Raw genomic sequence first — 19,123 nt, 5'->3', positions numbered from 1 at the left:
ACTATTCTTCTTTTTCCACACAAGTGGGCTAACCAAATGAACAAAAAACAACACAAAAAACCACACCCCCCTGGCAAAAATACTGCACTCACTGAGTTATTAGATGAGGGACTGCTAAGAGGAACCAGCAGTTTTTAGAAGGATTATATTTGAAAACAATTGCCAATTTTCATTTGATACCTACTAAACTTATATTTGTGACATTCATGATAGTCATTACATGTAAATGTGAAAACAGATACAGGGTTGACAGAAGTCATAATTAAAAGTTTTCTGATTAAAATCCATATTTGATAGCATAGCCCAAAACAGAACAATAATGCAAGTAAAATCATATAGGGGTATAAGACAAATCAGACAGGACTTACTGGACAGTTAACATTCTCATCATCAGGAAATAAATGAACTGTGAGATCATTATTTTTCCAGTAGAAACAGCAAACTTTCTAAAGTTTACTGGGAAATATTCTAAAAAAATATTACTACATAATGTAATATTTCTAGCTTTTGTTGGGGGGAAAAAAAAAAGTATTACTTCTTCACTATCCCTTTTTAGATGTTAAGAGAAAGTTGAAATTATAGATCTGTTTTCCAGAGGTCTGGAGCACTGTCACCATTTTGAAACAAAGTCACTGTATATGTATAAGACTCACAAAGATTCAACCATCAAAATTACTGACGTTATTTTTCAAAACAAACTGACTCTGCATAAGTAAAAATCACTTTCATTTTACCATCCCATATGATCACAGGAAACATTCAGATAATTACAGAGAACTATCTGGAAATTATTACATTCATTTTTCAACTAAGAAAGCAAAAACTTCTCCAAAGATAAATCATAAGGGAGTACCTGGATCACCAAATGACCAAGATTTAGATTTGGCTTTTTCTTCCTATTGAGACATGAGAGGTCAAAAAAATCTCCCTCAGATATACTGCAGCAGTTGGCATAGGCTGGGCCCGGCTGACAACAGCATTAGCATTTGAACTACAGATAACCCTACAGGATAAGGGAGTAACTTAGGTATAAAGTAACCTGTCAGTCATTGTGAAAGTCACAAACTTATCAATCAGTGCCAAAGTTGGAAACTGTCAAGAAAGTGCCAAAGTTGCATATTGTCAAGAACCTTCCAGACGAGCAGATGATGAGAGCCAGCAAGGACAAAAGCCTTGTCCTGAGGGTATCTGAATCAGCCAGTCGAGGACTGGATATTCCCCACCAATCCTGCAGCTGACAGTGTCCACAGCAACAAGCAGAAAAACTTCAGAGGTATGGGAGAGAGAGTCCCGAGAGAGAACTGGGGCGACTCCGGGATTACTGAAGAGAGAGAACCCAGGGAAAACTTAGGGGCACCTCATTGTATAAAATGACCCATGTGATGTGTAAACACTGGTTACTACATAAAATTATAAACAAAATTAAACTAATTTTATATAGACTGTCACAACGACCCTGTGATTACCTGGACATTGCAAAGAAGACAACCTACTAGTTGCTTTATCTGTTTTGGAATCACAGTTCATACTTGGCACAAAAAAAAAAATTAATACCAATAGAATCTAAAAGTACCACTTATAAACAAATAAATGATTTATTGGTACAATGGAGGCATCCAGAGTCACTCAGATAGCAACATGAAGAAAGAAGCACGGAGTACTTTTAATCCCCGTTGATAGTATCACAGGAGATATAAGATCAGCATGCAGGTTTTGAAGGACTGTATCAATATAACAAAAACAAATCTATCCAGTAATTTGAAAAACAGTATCCTTAACACATTTGTAACTAGAGTTTGGGTTGAAAAGAAGACAAAGACTGCTGTATTGCACCAGATATACATGAATATTTTGGAGAACCACAATAATTGGGAGTTGGCTGGATTTGAATTTTTAATTCGGAAGGGATTTAAAAAGCGAACAAAAGTATCTTTGAGACGCTCATCCTGTCACCTCTGATGGGAAACAGAAAAGTCAGAGGTTGCCTTATTCACATACTGCCCGTTCCAAACAAATTCCTGCTAAGTAGGTAGCAGTAACTGTGTGCCCACAAGTAGGACAGACACAATGCCAGGAACACAACTACCTTGGCCTCTGTGAGAGATTTATTTGTTTTTAACATTTTTTTTTTAAACAAACATGGAGAGTCAGTCCTACAGGGAATGGAATCAGCATATAGTATGTTTTTGTTAAGGAGGCAAAGTCTGTGATGTTTGCCTTATATCGGTTCCCAGCTTTTAAACAAAAGCATTTACTCACAAGTTATTTACCTGATGAGGAACAAGTCCAAGAGAAGTAGGCGGTTCATTCATTCTATCATCACTACTGCTGGCTACAGCATAACCACTGCCAAAAATCCAAGAAGGAAAATTAGAACAAGACGACATACTCAGTCAAAATTTCCAGTAAGCTTTAAGACATTCTGTTACAGCTTACAGTTTAGAATCTGGAAAGGAACATATCTGGAAAGTCTGTTTCATAGTAACTAAGATTCAGCATGGGAATATAAAAACCCTTTTTCAGAATCAGTCTCAGAGACTTGTAACATACACTCATGTCCAACTCCTAATTTACTTTTTGTTTCACAGATTTTAAAGACAGAAAACAAGCCTAAATTTCAGATTTCAGAATTTCACAGTGATTTCTGTATGAAACCCACTTAATTTTAAATAAGATTTTGCAATACTTGGCTTATCTTTAAGCTCTTCATGTAACATACGTAGTTATGGTAGCTCCTCATTACACTCAAACACTCTCTTGAGCAAAGGAATGCCAAAATCCACTAACAGGAATACTTTCTTCTTTTGAAATATTCTCAGTACTTTTCTACTTTTAAACTCAGAAAGAGAAAAAACTGCCAACATCCAAGATAAACACTTAAAATTTGATGAATCAGTTCTCTCTTAAACACTGTTAAATTACACTAATATAGTAGATACGAGCTATACATTACCTTAAATTTACAGGCAATGTTATACCTTACAGAATTGTCCTACTTGATGTGTACTTCCTCCTCCTTCTCCCAAAAGATTATATTAAATAAATCTTATTTCTTAGAGAACACCTTTTGAACACCAATCCAGAAATGACTCACCCTTCTGGATGCTGTAAAACAGAAACCATTAATTCCACTGCAAGCGCTCCAGCTACCATGGCTAATCCAGGTCGACTGACTGTGCACTGCTGATCCAATGTCCGATCCCTGGTGGACTACAAAGATAGACAATTCTAAAGGAAAGAAAAAAGTAACTCAAAAGTAACTAGCTGCCCTACTAGACAAAACATCTTTAGTTGTGTGCAATTAATTTCTTTGATCCTCCAAATAAAAGATGAACTATTTCTTAATCTTGTGTACAACAACATAAAACAAATCCCTTTATGAAACACCATTTAAAGGAAATAAAATTCAAGTCACAACAAAAGAGATATATAATCACCATTTGCATAAGGTTCTACTCACATCCCCTGGTGCCACAACATCATTGCAGAAGTAGCAACCCAGTTTATAGCCAGGGATATTTGAAAAGAGTGATGATCCCAAAAGATCAGAAGAGCCAGAGGCATTGTTGAAATATGAATCACCAGATTCTTGCTGTTTTGGTTTCTTTAGTCCGTGTCTCATAACAACAAATGTGTCAAATCCCAATGCAGCATTGATGACCAACTGTGAACAATAAAGACAGAAGAACAGATTTTAAGTGAGCCAAAAGGGGAGGGAAAAAAAGGCCTCAAGGTTTTATTCACTGAAAATGTCAAAAAAACCCCCACGTGCTGTAGATGGACGAACAACCAATTAACTGCATATAAATAGCCATAAACAGATTTTCTGATAGGTGCAAAATTCCAGTTGTCAAACATTTAGAAGAAACCAAAACAAAAGTCTGTTTCAGAAATCCACAAACCATTACCTTTTTCTGTGTCTTTCAGGGAAATTTGATACAAATTAAAGACTCCCTCTAATTTTTACACAAACCTATGCACACTTGCTGACAAGAAAAAAAAAAAAGGAACAAGAACTCCATAAACGTGTTGTGCTAGTTTACATCTGAAACTAGGTTCACACCAACTAACATTCACTGTCTCACTGAAGTTACTGAAGCTGCTATGCACTGGTATGAATCAACATCCATATATCCAAATTTGGCCCAATAGTCATACAATGATTAGTATCGTTATTGGAAAAAACTTATTTTGGTTCCAGCTCAGAATTTATTTTCAAGTTTGCTGCATATTCTGTATATTCATATTCTCTAGGTGCTAAAATATTCCGAGTGCCATTTAAGTACAACATCAATAACAAGTTTTCACGTTGTTTGAAATTCTATATGTAGTCTTTTCAGTTCACTGTGGTCTGAAATACAACTCATTAAACACTCCTATGTGACAAAGCAATGAAATGCAAGTCTATTATCTAAAAAAATTTCTACTCGGTGAGGAAAGCAATTAATGATTACTTATGGTCTTCATATGCATCTGTTTAGTCACATGGGGAGCACTAGCAGCTGTGGTACACAATTACACTGTCATCATTTTCCCCTTTCTCTTCATTTTGTGACAAGTGCTTAAAGTAATGTGAAGCTGTATACATTATAACCATAATACCATAAAACCAATGCTTAAATCAGCAGATTTTACTAAACTTACAGGCAACGATTTAGATATAGCAAAAAGCAAAAACAATAATCACTGTAGCCAGTAAAATATAAAGGAAGATATTGTACTGCTTCATATGCAAGTATTTTAGAAATTCTAGTACAGCAGTTTGTAATTTTTCATTCTTATAGTCAGGAATTATTTAAAAGAGGGACTCTGAGGGAAGCTGTCAAGAATTAGCCATCTTAACTAGTAAGGTTGGGACTTTCATCATAATTCTTGGTATTTCAAATACTTTCTGGATATTCACTTTCAACCTTGTTGTAGTTGATTCTTTCCTCAGTCCTAAACCGTGCTGTTGAATCTGTGGTAGCACAGAGAGGTCTACAGCAAACAATTAAAAGACTGCATCTTTTCACTACATCTACCTGTAAAACTTGAAGATGGTATTCCATTTTCAAAATATGACTAACATGACATGACCGGTATTATCAGAAATTAATAATATTGCTAAACACTTCCCATGACAATAAACTGTTTCTCTCTCTTCAGTTTACTGTCCAGCCACTATTTGAATCGAACCGATTGACCCTTAATTGAAAAAAATAAATCTGTTCTTGATAAGGAGACTATGGAAAAGTGTATCTTTTGGCATGTGTTTAAAAAAAAGTAGCAAAAATTTTAAAAGTTCCAGTGCTCAGCAGGAACGGGTTTAACATCTGGCACAGAGATTTAACATTTGAGCTTTGTGTTGATAAGATACTTGTTTTGGGAGGAAGGACTGCAGGAATATCAAAGATCATGAAGGCAACTGAATGATTATGTGGGGAAACCAACTCTATGAAATGAAGATTGTGAATTTTTGTATTAAAAGAATAGTATCCGAAGCTTTATAGTCTGTATATGAGGTCAGTGAGACTGTATGCGCAAATGCTTATGTAGTCCAAATGTTAAAACATCTTTTGTGGTCAGTATACAGAACTGGTCATATGAACCAGACTGAGAAATAAAGCATAAGCTTCTACCCATGTACCCCTTATAGAGAACTTTACACAGATTATCACTCACTACTTTCTTCATTTTCCGTGTGCCTGTTTTGAGACCTTGGCGTCCAAACTGTGGCAGTACTTCAGATTTGCAGTTGTCATACAAATTCACATTTGAAGTAGAGCTCTCGGTAAATGTTTATCAACATGAAGTACATTGACAAGCAGATACTGAGCATTTCAGTTTGGACACCTTGAGAATTTCAGTGCTGTGCTTATTCAGTGACAGAGAATCCTTACATCAAAGTGATCTTATGAAAATCCCCGTGATGCAGTCAGACACACTATGGCACTGAATATCAGAGAACTGTCACAAAGAAATTACAAAATTTGTCCTCAAAGTATGATTTGAATACTGTAAGGCAAACATAGTGGAGGACTGCTAGCTAAGCAAATGTGTGAGGAAGAGTTTTGGAGATCATTAAAACACCCCTATCCTGACTGAACCTGAGGGAGGGGCTGCACACAAAACTGTGTATACTGCTTATAACTGCCAACCATCACACGAAAGAGTAGGATGGCACTTTCCAGTTTCAATATCCAGCTTTACAAACTTACTCTTTTTATGTCATTTCTGTGTTGTTTTTAAAAAGCTAAAAGATTGCTGAAAGATCACAGGTGCAAACTGCAGAAAAGACAGCAGGATTAAGTAGGAACTGCTTCAATTATCAAATTACATACACTCAGTTACACCTGAGGTTATACCTCAGTGAAGTCCACACTAAAGAGACACACTGATTTTTTCACTGGCAGTGTAGCTCACTGGCAAAGGGAAGTTCATTTGAGCTACAAAGACATAAAAGCCTATCACTCAGGATCAGAAATCTATTTAAAATAAGGAATGAATGAAAGAAAAGAAAATAATTTAAGACCTTGGCTTAAAAGAGAGAACTGTTTGATTTGGAAAAAAACTGCTTGCAAAGCAGGTGCAGAGGAAATTTAGTTAAGTTCAAATGACCATAAACTTCAGGAGAAAGGAGAACGTACTTGGAATTTGCAACATAAAACTAATTTGCAAATACCACAAATCTGCATTCTCTCTTCTTTCTACTGTCCAAATTTTTTGGAAATAAATATAAACACAAACAAAAGGAACCATAAACAACTAACAACTATTAGGAAAGTAGAGTTGTCATAGCTGAAAAATCACAGAGGTCAGGAAATACAAAAAGCAAAGATTGAATAACAACATTGACTCAGCTGTGTCACACGTATGTTTTCTTTCACTCTCGTGTTAAGTTCACAACCTAATAAATTGCTACGGACATCATTACATTTATGCCACAAAATACACAGGATGTGCACTGTGGTTAAGCTGACACGTTAAAAGCTTAATACTTGCATTTTCTGATTTTGTGCTATTTTAACTGAGCAAAAATGAAACCGCATAATTCTTGAATTAAGAAATATCAAGATTACTTGAGACTGTTTTACTAAAGTATACATCATGACAGCAGGGGAAGTACGTGTTCAGGATAATTTCGTTGCATTCTTCAGCAAAACTGTATTTTCAAGACTGTATTAATCTGGACAAAGATGATGCTTCCAGAATCCTGTGTGATTTAGAATATCCTTTTTCACAGAAAAAGTTTGGGTGCCACACTGTCTTCAAGAACAACATTCACACAAAAGTAAAGGCTCTAATCATTCATGTCTAATCCTCAGTAAGATTTGTAGAACAGGAAAAAGAGGTTCAAAATCTTCTCCCCATATGCTCTTGTGACTCTCCTGCAAAATTTTGTTAAGGTTATGTTTTATTTCTCAGTCTGGTTTGTATGACCAGGTCTGTACACCGACCACAAAAGATGTTCTAACATTGGGACTATGTAAGCATTTAAGCGAACGGTCTCACTAATCTCGTATACAGAGTATAATCTTTAAAGCTTCAGATACTACTATAAGAATTCACATCCTTAATTTCATGTACTGCAGCCCTCACCCTTCATTCTTCTTTGCCTGTAACATGAGGATATTATTTTTAAGCTACAGAAATAGCTGAAGCATGCAACACTACCTGAGTACGAGTCATGGGCAGTTTGGATGCATTGGCGCAGCACAACAGTATGTTTTCCAATAAGGCAATGAGGAAAAACCTGAAGTTAACTTTTAACTAAAGAAGTATTGGCATACTTTTTTAAAGTTCAGAATTCACTTTCTAATTTTTCACTTTTGAGATAGATTTTGAAAATGTGGTTTCAGACATGTTTCTACAATTCACATCCCCTATCAATCACTACTGTAACATCTTTAGTCCTTCTTTCTATGATTGTCTTACTATGAAATTATTTCTCTTAGTATTACTATGAAATATGTACCCTTGGAGATGCTCAAAAGATACCGACTAGACAAGACCCTGAGCAACATGCTGTAAACTGGCCCTATTTTGAAGAGGGAGTTGAATAAGATCACCTCCAGAGGTCTCTTTCAACCTGTATGATTCTGTGATACAAGTTTCTATTTCCTCTTTTCAACACTCTCTCTCTGCCTTATACAGAATCTTTGAGGCTACAGAAAACAAGAAAAAAATTCTGCACAATCACAAAATATTGGTCAAATATTTCAATTTCCTATGAAGTTCTTTTATGAACACACAGCTGGTTGATATGCAAGAGCTGAAATACAGTGACAAGAATATTATCAAGGTATGGTATGATACCTTCCTCTTGCTGGCTGCAACAACAGCAGGAAGCCATCGACTCTCTCTAGTGTCCATTAGCAGGAAAACAACGTCATGAGCATCAATAAGCTCTTCAAGTTTAGCCACATCCTTCCGAGCCTGTGCCATTGTTACTTCAGAAAAATTCACTGGGTGGCCTGGCATAGGGATGCTCATGTTATAGCCTTCTGAACTCTAGATGGAGGTAGGCAGAAAACAATATATTAAAAAGATAAACTTGTGACTGAATAGAATTATTATAAAGTTCAATACAAAATTGTAGAGTACAAATTCAATTACTGTTTGACAGGATGGCAACTTTATGCTTTCCATCTCTCTGTATATCAGTGCTGTGCACTAGAGCGTAGTGCTAAAGTTTCTGAGGGAATGGTAGTCTCAGTGCTGCACTTCTCCAGAACAGAGCAGCTCAATGCAAACACACTAGTCTGGGTCATGAGAGCAGACCAACCATGTTCAGGGGGCTCAGTGCCTGAACTAACAAGCCCAGTCTCTCAGAAGGTCTTATTAGGTCTGGCAAATCCCTACAAGAAGACAACTGAACTGCTCCAAATCCCAGAGGTTACAGACATCACTACACAAGCAAGCAGACAGATCTTACATATGATTATGATCATACTGTTCAACTTCTATAAAACCTTCGTCCTGGATGATCTTTCCAGCCACTTCAAACACAATGTTAACAGGATGTAGTTTATATTTCTGATACCAAATATTGTTTCAATTACAGTAAGACAGATGCAAAGTATTACACATTCTCCTCTTTGTTTTAAATTCTTTACAAAGAAGAACGATAGTCTCGAATGATTTTCATGTAATTCAACCAGCCATATGTGAACTTCACATAGAAGAAAATCACTTCTGAGACTTGTTACTCCAGCGCTTGGATGTCTGGAGGCTTGCACTATGCAGATGCTGGAAGAGGTTGTTCCTATTGCAGAAACATATGCCTCTTCCAACTCCATATTTGGGCAAGGCACATTGAGCAGAAAATGGCTAAAGAGCCAAATAAGCATATACACAATGCATATACAATGCAAACAATTAACTCACGCATTTGGAAATATGTTAACACAATCTGTCAGCCATCTGCTATAGGAGAATAATGGATCCTTCATATATGTTACAGAAGCATAGGCCTTGCCAAAGTCTCCTTGCTTGTCCCTGTGCTGTAAGCAACTAACAATTTAAAAGCTAGATGAACCAAACATAAAATTACATGGGAAGAGAGGAAAGGAAGGTTGGTGGAACATACTTTTGTATAGACCAATTACATACGCAACTCATAAATCCAGGTGAGCCAAATAACCAGAAGGGTGAAGTATACATTCTAAACATCATAAATATCCCTGAAGATAAAAACAAACAAGACACATATAGCAGCTTGGGGAAATGAATTTGAGTAATATCTGCATTAACCATATTAAAGCATGGACCTTTTTCTTCTTCCCCCCGTCCCCCACCTCCAAGGGGAAAAATGTAGAGTCCGCAGTGATCCAGTATGCTATTTAACTGGGCAGCTCCACTGTTTCCCAGAGAGGACAGCTCTGCATCACCAGCACAGACACTGGGTAATTATTGGAGAAGGTTTTACCTTCACTGTCATTATCTCCTCCAAAAAGCTGTGGCAGGAACATAAAACTTAATCCATGCTGTATACAAGTAATGTATTTATGGATAACTTGTCACGCCCCTGTATTGCATACAAGTGCTGATTTATTAGATAAGTATAACTGACACTATTGGTGACTTAGGAAGTTGATTTTTGTTCAAAAAAAATAAATGAACAAGTAAACAAATAAGTTGAACACTAGCTGCATGGAAGTATGGTAACGAGGTTTATAAAATACTAAAATCTTACCAGAATTCAAAAAAAAACCCCTCTATCCAATGCCTGTAGCTGTAGGAATATATACAAGTCTAGCAGCTTCAATAGCTTTAATTTTATTTGAATAACTATCCCTTGAAAAAAAGACACCAGTCACTAGCAAAAGTGGCAGAGGTACACTTTTGCAGCCAAATGCTGGCAAAAAGAGCAAAAGTGTACCTTGTGATGGCACATGCATATTATTTTAAGGAGTAAATGTGCATATATCCACAAAGATAGATGTCATTCATTCCACAGAATTCCAAAATCTCAGGAAATCTATAGATGACAAAAAGAATTTTGCTTGACTGCTCACAAAAAGGCTTAGATTTCAAGACCGGAATCTTCATACTAACAAAAGATTTAAAATGCCCCCAAATTATCCAAAACAAAATGATACTCAGTTACCATCCCATATTAGAATCACATACTTATTAAAAAAAGGGACTGTATGTTGACGTGCAAAATCATAAAAGATAATGCACTTGTCAACACTTTCACTGACAGCTGACCAAAGCTGTGCTTGAGATTCCAGTGCTTTTGTTTTTTTAAAAAGCAAACAGATATCAAAATATTGCAATTTGTGATGCTACCATAACCTTCTCTCTCATTTTTATTCACATTGCTATTAATTTTCTGCATTTTTTGTTAAACCATGGCTTGGATCACTTTGAAGATATCTGTGCTCAAAATATGAAACCTGAACAGAAGTGTGCTGCAGGTACACAGAAAATTAAGAAATGTGATGTTGCCATCATTAAATTGTATTATTGGAAATACCTACATGAAGTGGCCCCCCATGCAGTGTAGTACAAAGGATGATAAAATGCTGAATACACTGGAGATCCATGCCTGAATACTTCAGGAAATGATTGTATAAGAGAACCAATGAAGTCTAATTCAACAGTAGCTATATGAATGACTGACTCTGTGCGTTACCTACTTGTAATGAAAGGCTGTAAATCCGTAAATTCTGCTGTTTTCAAGTCCTCCCTTCTTTTTTATTATAAAACTCTAAGCTACAGCTAATGATAATCTTAGAAGCGGAATGAAACAAATCAAAGCTCCTTGCCAAAGCATTCCTTCTTGTTTCATTGGCAATGATGAGATGGTTACTCTTCCAACTAGAAAGGATGTAAAATTGAAAAAACAAAAAAGAATTCACATAGAGCAGTCAAGCATTTCACAGTCAACCAGGAGAAACTGCATATTGTGTGCAAAATATTACTCGTGCTGAAATCAAAGAAAGTAAATTAGACTGCAAGTGAATTGCACAGAAATATAAAACCGAATTTTCAGAAGTGCCCTTAGAACCAGCATTACTGCTTGGATTCCCATGGGCTTAAAAGACTCTGTGGGTTTCCAAACAGCAAGAGACAGCTTTGGCTACTCCTTCAGTATGACAGAAACAAGCAGGCTCAAAGTCCAGGAAAACTAATCTTTTTATTCAAAGACATTTATACTGATAAATATGGCGTTTGACAACAAGCAACAGAGCAGTCTGCAGTAACAGAGGCAGCTCCATTTTGAGAAGCCCAGCAAACTCAGCTGGGTTATAAAAATCTTCAGCTGCAGTAGCTTCACTGTCCAAACCATCCCAAAGCACCAAGATTTCACCCTGGCTAATTAAAGACTTACTGTTAGTCCATGTGCTTGGCCTGCTGCTTAAACCTCACCACTCTCACATGCTGTCAGCATGATATTAACTGTTTGAACCAGCGTCTTTACTGTTAAGCCCTGTTAATTCTTGCTAATGCTAGCATGTTGTTTGTGTATTTACTGATGGTAAAACATGATACCTCTCCATAAATTCTACTGTGGGAATGAGTTTGACAAAAAAAATATATTAGAAACATTCTATCATAAGGGTACAGAGGATCTGTGCAACTGCTTTCTCCTCATTGTGCCACAAAGCTATGAAACTAGGTCTGAGTCCCACTGAAGGCTAATCAGATGTGGCCCATCCATGGCACAAGGAAACAAGAGAGAATGAGTAACACCGATAGGGATGATGTGCTAAAAAATCAGTGGTAGATGCAGAACATTTGAGGCATATGGTGGAGGAGAAATTCCTTACATACAGTGCGGGTTGCATGTTGTATATGCTATTACTGAACAGGAAAAGTGATTTTTTTCCCATGTATACCAAATCTCCTAACACTTACTGATACAGGCTCACTAAAGCATTGTTATTGGTTCCCCCTTATTACTGGAAGCTCCTCTCCAGGTTAAAAAAAAAACCTTTTTTAAAGCCTCATCATCATCTCAAGATTCCAAAGTACAGCCTGGTCTTCTGCTTTCTTGGTTATTTCTAACAAGAACACTCATAATACTTACTTTTGATCTTTATCTCTACACGCAAAACTGTACCACTCAGGATTCCATAAAGAAGCTTTTATTTCTTCTAATTAAACTACTCATTCCTTCTTAATATTCCTGCTTTAATTTTCTCAAGTTTAAAAAGCGAGAAATCATGTGACACAAATCCTAGTTAGCATCATGGTGGTGCTCTGTGTGACACCACACAGATGCTTTCTTTTCTGTACTTGTTCTACTAGTTAATATTTCTGTAACTAAATGAACATCACCAAGTAACAGTAACACTACAGTGCAGCAAGGTTAAATAGAATTCTATGAACTTTCAGAGAGTGTCTTCTGATTTACTTACCAAAAGTTCTGGAAGTAAAATATTTAGCATTTTTTTATTCTGGGAATCATTGTTTAATATTCAAATATTCATTTAATTACTACTTAGTACCAATACTGATTTCATGATCAATAACAATAATGGGATCAACTCAGATGAAAACAGAAGCACAAAGCAATCCTTGGGTCAAACTAAATGAACCTAAATACGTTTGGAAATTATCTTCTGTAAAGCTTGTTCACCACACTGATCATCAACAACATAACAATCTATATTCCACTGTTCATAACTCAATAATATTATGACTAGTAACATAATCAGTGGCATTTTAAATACAGAATTGCATAGTAAGTATACATAACTCATTCTTATTACACTAAGCGGTTAAGATACTGTTTGCCAGCTAAGCTCTGGTAACTATAGCTACCAATTCTAAGACAGTCTCAATTCCAAAAAAACCCTATAAACAGCTGACTTCTAGCACATGCCAAACGAGTATTAAAAAATTTTGTTCATGATAGAGCAAGCTGAGAGCATGTCTATTCTAAAATTATAGCCAATATCAATTCTTCCCCCAAATGAAGACTGAAACTAAGATAATTGCAAATATTTGTAAGGGTTTTTTTTTTTTTAAATCTACTTTTTTTCAGCATTGAAAATTAGATGCGTTTGAACATGCGCACTGAATAATGTTCATATGATGCACATCCCTGGAGTCAAAGAGGACAAAGGCTGCCCTTGGTGGGTCTTTCATGATAAAGCTTCTTAACATAAAAATTAATTCTTGCCTTTGTTCTCTTTCAACTACTGCATTTTAATAGTAAGTTATTACCACCAGGCTCCCCAAAAGGCCAACACTTATCTTCTCCAGGCTGCTACAAATTACTTCCCTTTTCTGGAAGTTAAAAGTTATTTGCCTCTAATGTAGAAAATCAACTTAAATAAGATTGCAAATTTTGGGTGTAAAACATAATAGGAAATCTCAACAATACATTTACTACTGCCTTCAAGACCTCCTGCTCCCATAATAGATAACTAACGTGTCTAAACTCACACTTAAGAGCAGAGTGGGAAAACACAGTATTAAAAGCAGCCACTACTGGAAGTTCATTTTGACATACTAGGACAGAGAAAAAATTTACTTTACATCAATGTGCTACAAGCTGATTCAGATGATTCTTAATTATATTTCATTATTCCAAATATTTATTGTCTCAAAGTTTAACAGGTATGAAGTATTTGAAATAAAATGCTTACAGATTTATCAGATAACACCTGGGGTTTTTCCCCACTCATAATAATGCTTAATTTCTAGAACTTTTTCAAGTCGTTGGTTCTCCTCCGAGGAACGTATTAACACATTTTAAATACTGATCTTACCACTCCTGGGAAGATTTTCTGTAGCCTGTCTGCTGCTGCAAGTGCCTTAGGCTTCCCCCCGCTAAGACAGTCTTCAAACTCATACAGTGGCTGTCGCACTGGGTTGGAGTAGGAGATCTTTGCATTGTCCACAAATGTAATCTTCCTGACTCCCCAACCCTAAACAAGAAAGTAATTTAAATAAGGGTAAGTACAACAGGCTTAGACATATACTTTTGAGTAATGACAGAAACTCAAGAGTTTTGTCCAATTTTTCTAAAAAGATCAAGCTACAAAAGCTTTTGAAGTTATTCACAGCAACAATGTTGTACTTGCACTGAAATAAGGGAACGGAAAATTTGATCTGTTCAAATTTAACAGTAATCTCTCAAAACCCTATTGGATTCAGTGGGATGTGGTAAACATCCCTGAAAGTATCAGCACAGTAACTTACTTCAAGTGCTTCACTGTGAATTTGATCCTATTAGCTTGTCAATTCATTCCAGAATTTTTTGTTCAATCTTTCTTTATGTAAATTCAAAACAAATTACTATTCTGCTAAGGTTCTCTGTATTAAATTTAATAAGTTGCTTTAAATTGTACTAAGTTGTATTAAGTTGTAGCGGCCAACATAATTCACACGTCACAATGTTCTTCTTTCTTTCTGCAGGGCAGGGGCTGTTTATTTTCTTTAATATCTCTTTTTCTCTCTTCTTACATTAATACATACTCATACAATAATACATACTTTTGCTCTCATCCAAGCTCTTACTTCATAATAAGCAAATCAGCAACTAGACAGTCATCAATACTCTTATCCCACAAACAGTTCCATACCACACAGGCAGTCTCGGTGCTGCCATCTTCTTCGCACTAGCACAGCTTAGTATCTCTCTTCCAAGGCCTCCTTCTCCTCCAAGCCTTGCTGCTTCTCCAGGCCTACACACATCTTCCAAGGCCTGCTTCTCCAAGCAGAGCTCTCCACCTTTACAAGCTCCCCAAACTGAGCTCTCTCGCTGAGCTCTCTGACTGAGCTCCCCAAAAACTGACCAGCCAATGTCGATTTAGCTCTTAAGTATTGAATCTCCCACAGCTGTGCAGGGCTGACAGGCCAATGCCAACTTGCCTCTTAATCATTTACCAATAACACATGATTTGACTCTTAACATATTGAATCTCCCACAGCTGCGCAGAGCTGACACTCCCACAGTTCTCTTACTATCTACTATTAGCAGAGCTTCAAGTTATTTCTACTGGCTGCAGGTCTTACCTCTTCCCTGCAATTTATAGTACCAACTAATATGTATTATGTGTACTTTAATACAGAGGAATAAAACTTTTCTCTTACGTGCCATTGCAGCCACTCAAAAATAAATAACCATATAGAATTTACAAGAAACAGCAGATTATTTTAAAGAGTAACTCAGGACTTACCATCAAGGTCCTCGCAACACTACAACCCAGTGTACCAGCTCCTAACAGCAGACACTTGGCAGACACAATTTTTTCCAAATCAAGAGTAGGCACCAACCGCCAGCACATCAACTTCAAATTAAGATCCACTGATGATTCTGCTAACCTATACCATGAAATAAATAACATACTTCTGAACGTTCTTGCGTTTCTTCAACAAAGCAGTTACTTCTATTTCAACTGAAAAAGTTCAATATGTTTTTTTTTAAAGGAGAGAAAGAATTCAACAATTTAACATATAGGTAATACGAAAAACAAAGTCCCCCAAGCATACTTCCACCTAATAATAAAGTGCATGGCAAGGAGATCAGAAGAACTTTCTTTATGCTGCTTGTTTGCTTGTGACACGTGAAGTATGTTCTGAAGGGTCCTACCCATAAATTTTTAACCATTCTGCCAATCAGACACACAAGAAAAACAAGGAAACAGAAGATGCCAAAAGTCATTCTATATAAATACACATACTATTCCTGATACTCAATTTCCTTGGAACCTCCTCCTGTAACTAATGTGTTGGCCGAACACCACTAATCAACATTCTTATAAAAGCTGTGACTAAAAACCGTGAAAAACAGAAGAGTAAATCACTACTGAAACAAGAGTAGAAAGATAGCTAATAAAGTGGAAGTTTAAAAAAAATAGTTTGCAGACATTTGACAAGATGGTTATTAATCACAAAATTTTGCTAGGAAAGTGTTCTCTTTCAAAAACTAGGATATACAGAAAAGGTGTCAGCTAGCCACTCTGGACTTGCTGTAAAAAAATCCACTAAAGCCACATACTTCCTTACAGTTTGGAACAAGTCTCTAAGGGCTTCTGAAAAAGGTAACAATCCAAGATTAAAATTTTAGTAACAAAATTGATGCGTGAAAATAGTGTCTCAGCCAAGATTCCTGTTAAGCTGAGTGATAAGACACGGATCATTTGTCCATAAATTTTTCTTTTTTAAATTAACTGGTTTCTTGTATCCAGTTACATCTGTCCTTAATATGAAATATACATTTGCCCCCTAAAGGATGTCATCAATTCTTTGTGGAAGTTTTAGCAGGAAAATGAGATGGGAAATCCATGCTCAACCTAGTGTCAGATTTTTGAATTCATCAGAACACAGGGTGTGAAAAACTCTCATCAAGTTAGGTCACGACAGTTCTCAGATTCCTGACACTTTCAATCCCTTGTACATCATGGACATAACTTCTGCAGTATCCAGTAAATTATTTGTTCAACAAGAATTTAAGATCACAAATGCCAAAGTTGGCATATTACCAACAGTCTCTCTGGGAATTAACGGAAGTGAGCATGCACACAAAAAGGTCAAGTTACATTTACTTAAAGAATTAAGAGCCCTCAAATGAACCTTCTCTAATGTCTATGAACATACTGTGAATGGCCACAATTACAAGACAAAAATGGCTTAGCTTGATAGGTAAAATATGTTAACCTAAGCCATTAGATCAACACTCTCCTACAGTGTTTCAAAGGCAAGAACACCAATGTAGTCAGTGAAAGCAGATGAACCAAAAGGCTGTGTAACTAGACTGTTTTCAATCCATTGCCCATACATTATCTGCAGAATGATAAAAATTACTAAGCTCATGTTTCCTGAGCTCTCTCCTGTCATACTCTAACAATTCCAAAAGGCTGAACTTTTCTGCATGCTTATTTTCTGTAACCTGCAGGTTTTTACATATAAAGAATTCAGTGAACACCACAGGCCTGTTACACTATGACCTACATTCCACTCAGTGTTAAATATAATGCGTTTGGAATTTTAAGCTAGAGTCAAAAATTGCAAACATTGCTGCTGCATGCAGTGCACTCTGCTCTATTATGGTCCTTACCTCCAACAGGACTGTCCAAACAGTATATGTGTTACTGTATATTCTTACCTAACAGAGACAGATAGTCCTTGCATTTCACATTTCAACTTGTTATGGCTTAAGCCCATGTAAAGAAAACTATAGAAATTTAAAAGATAATAAACAAACCTTTTGGGATCCATGCATTCGCTGAGATTAACCATCCTTGGACCTATGCCTCCCTTTTGGTTTTTCTCCCATCCAACAGCTTTTGGACAATCTGTTTGACATTAAAAAAAACAAAGGAAGGAAGAAGGAAGAATAGAATGAAAGCCTTAGTATCACAGGGTAGAAGAAAAAAATTTTGTTGGATTTAACCTTATCAGAAAAAAACAAACAAATTGTAAACCTGTAAGTAAATAACAAGCTAGTATATGTTGCAATACAAATTTTGCTGGTTTACATCAACTGAAAGTACTGCTTCTTGGAGAAGTGCTTTACTCTCAGGTGTTGGATGTGCTGCTTTTGCCTGTTCAGCTTGCTTCAAACTGAGGACAGAGAGATGGCATCATGCCTCATTGAGCCTCTGGATCTTTAATGTCAAACAGACTGCTATATTCAGAACTCAGTAAATTTTGCCAAGTTCAAACATCTCTTTGTGTTCCCTAGACCCCATCTGTAAAGTTCAATAGAGAATTATATGTCCTAATTATATAATAATTAAACAATTCACAACGATGGTATGTAAAGCATTCAGAACTTCTTGGATAAGCTAGAGAAATTTTGTGATACTGTCCTGTACACACAAGGTCTGAGATTATGTTCTAATGTTTTAAATTTATGGCTTTAAAATACATCTGCCTACCTCGCTATGGGATTGAAGAATCAATCCCACTCTGTAGTAGGCTTCTACCATTTTAGAAATATACAGAAAGTTTGCATCACATAAATTCATTATCATACACACTTTTTCTAGCTGAGGGACTGCATACAAATTTAACAAGAAAAAAAGAGACTAATTGCTAATTGCCTGGGTTTTGTATTTCATATGACACCAGGAGGACTTTTCTTCTTTTTAAAATTAGAAATACAATTTAAGGAGGAAAAAATTAAAAGAGAATAAGCTCTCTTCTTTCTTTCTTGAAGAATGAACCATTTCCTTTATAGACATTTAACAGAAATTTGAACAATTTAAAATCCATTGGAAATAACTTAGCATATGCAATGATTTAGTAGCATTAATTGATTTTTTTTGTCTTCACCATGATTGAGAAGGGAGGAAAAAAAAATGGGAAAGAAATTTTTTTCAAAAAATGTATTACCTGGGCCAAGGGCTCTCTCCGGAAGTTTTATTTCAAAGATAATGCTGTGTGTTATGTCTCTCACCCCTTGCATGGTCCTATCTCTGAAGCACAGCACTTCAACGGACTGGAGAATGCTGCCCCTGCCATTTAAAAAAAGATAAATCCAGAGAGACATGCAACTTCATTAACAGGAAAGAGACTTCATTTAAATACGACTGCACACAGGTTTAGTCTCTTGCAGATTCTGAGTAAGGCTTTTTCTCTTAGTACTGTAACACTTTCATTCTTATGAGATATAAATAAAAGCAATTGCTTAGTGTGTGAAAATGACTAGTTTGCTGTGAAACAGATCTAAAAAAAT

The 19,123-nt window shown here is 36.2% G+C and overlaps 1 protein-coding gene across 13 annotated transcripts in view; it reads right to left on the bottom strand.

Annotated features, from left to right (window-relative positions):
- Nucleotides 1–19,123, bottom strand: part of ATG7 (autophagy related 7) — a 114,760-nt gene that overhangs the window by 82,780 nt on the left and 12,857 nt on the right. For 8 of the 13 annotated variants that reach the window (XM_074879707.1, XM_074879710.1, XM_074879713.1 and 5 more), the window contains 8 exons: nt 18,781–18,902; nt 17,648–17,738; nt 15,621–15,765; nt 14,208–14,366; nt 8,296–8,490; nt 3,461–3,664; nt 3,095–3,210; nt 2,271–2,346 (listed from right to left, as the gene is read on the bottom strand). In XM_074879707.1, coding sequence (XP_074735808.1) covers nt 2,271–2,346; nt 3,095–3,210; nt 3,461–3,664; nt 8,296–8,490; nt 14,208–14,366; nt 15,621–15,765; nt 17,648–17,738; nt 18,781–18,902 — 1,108 coding nt within the window. Of the gene's footprint in view, nt 1–875; nt 1,322–2,259; nt 2,347–3,094; nt 3,211–3,460; nt 3,665–8,295; nt 8,491–14,207; nt 14,367–15,620; nt 15,766–17,647; nt 17,739–18,780; nt 18,903–19,123 lie in introns of those variants that run through there. The other 5 variants (XR_012630311.1, XR_012630312.1, XM_074879714.1 and 2 more) reach the window with 2 other exon arrangements.

This window comes from Strix uralensis, chromosome 10, assembly GCF_047716275.1.
Source record: "Strix uralensis isolate ZFMK-TIS-50842 chromosome 10, bStrUra1, whole genome shotgun sequence".
NCBI lineage: Eukaryota > Metazoa > Chordata > Aves > Strigiformes > Strigidae > Strix > Strix uralensis.
The sequence above is the reverse complement of the archived record's forward strand: the minus strand, read 5'-3'. Positions and strand labels throughout refer to the sequence as shown.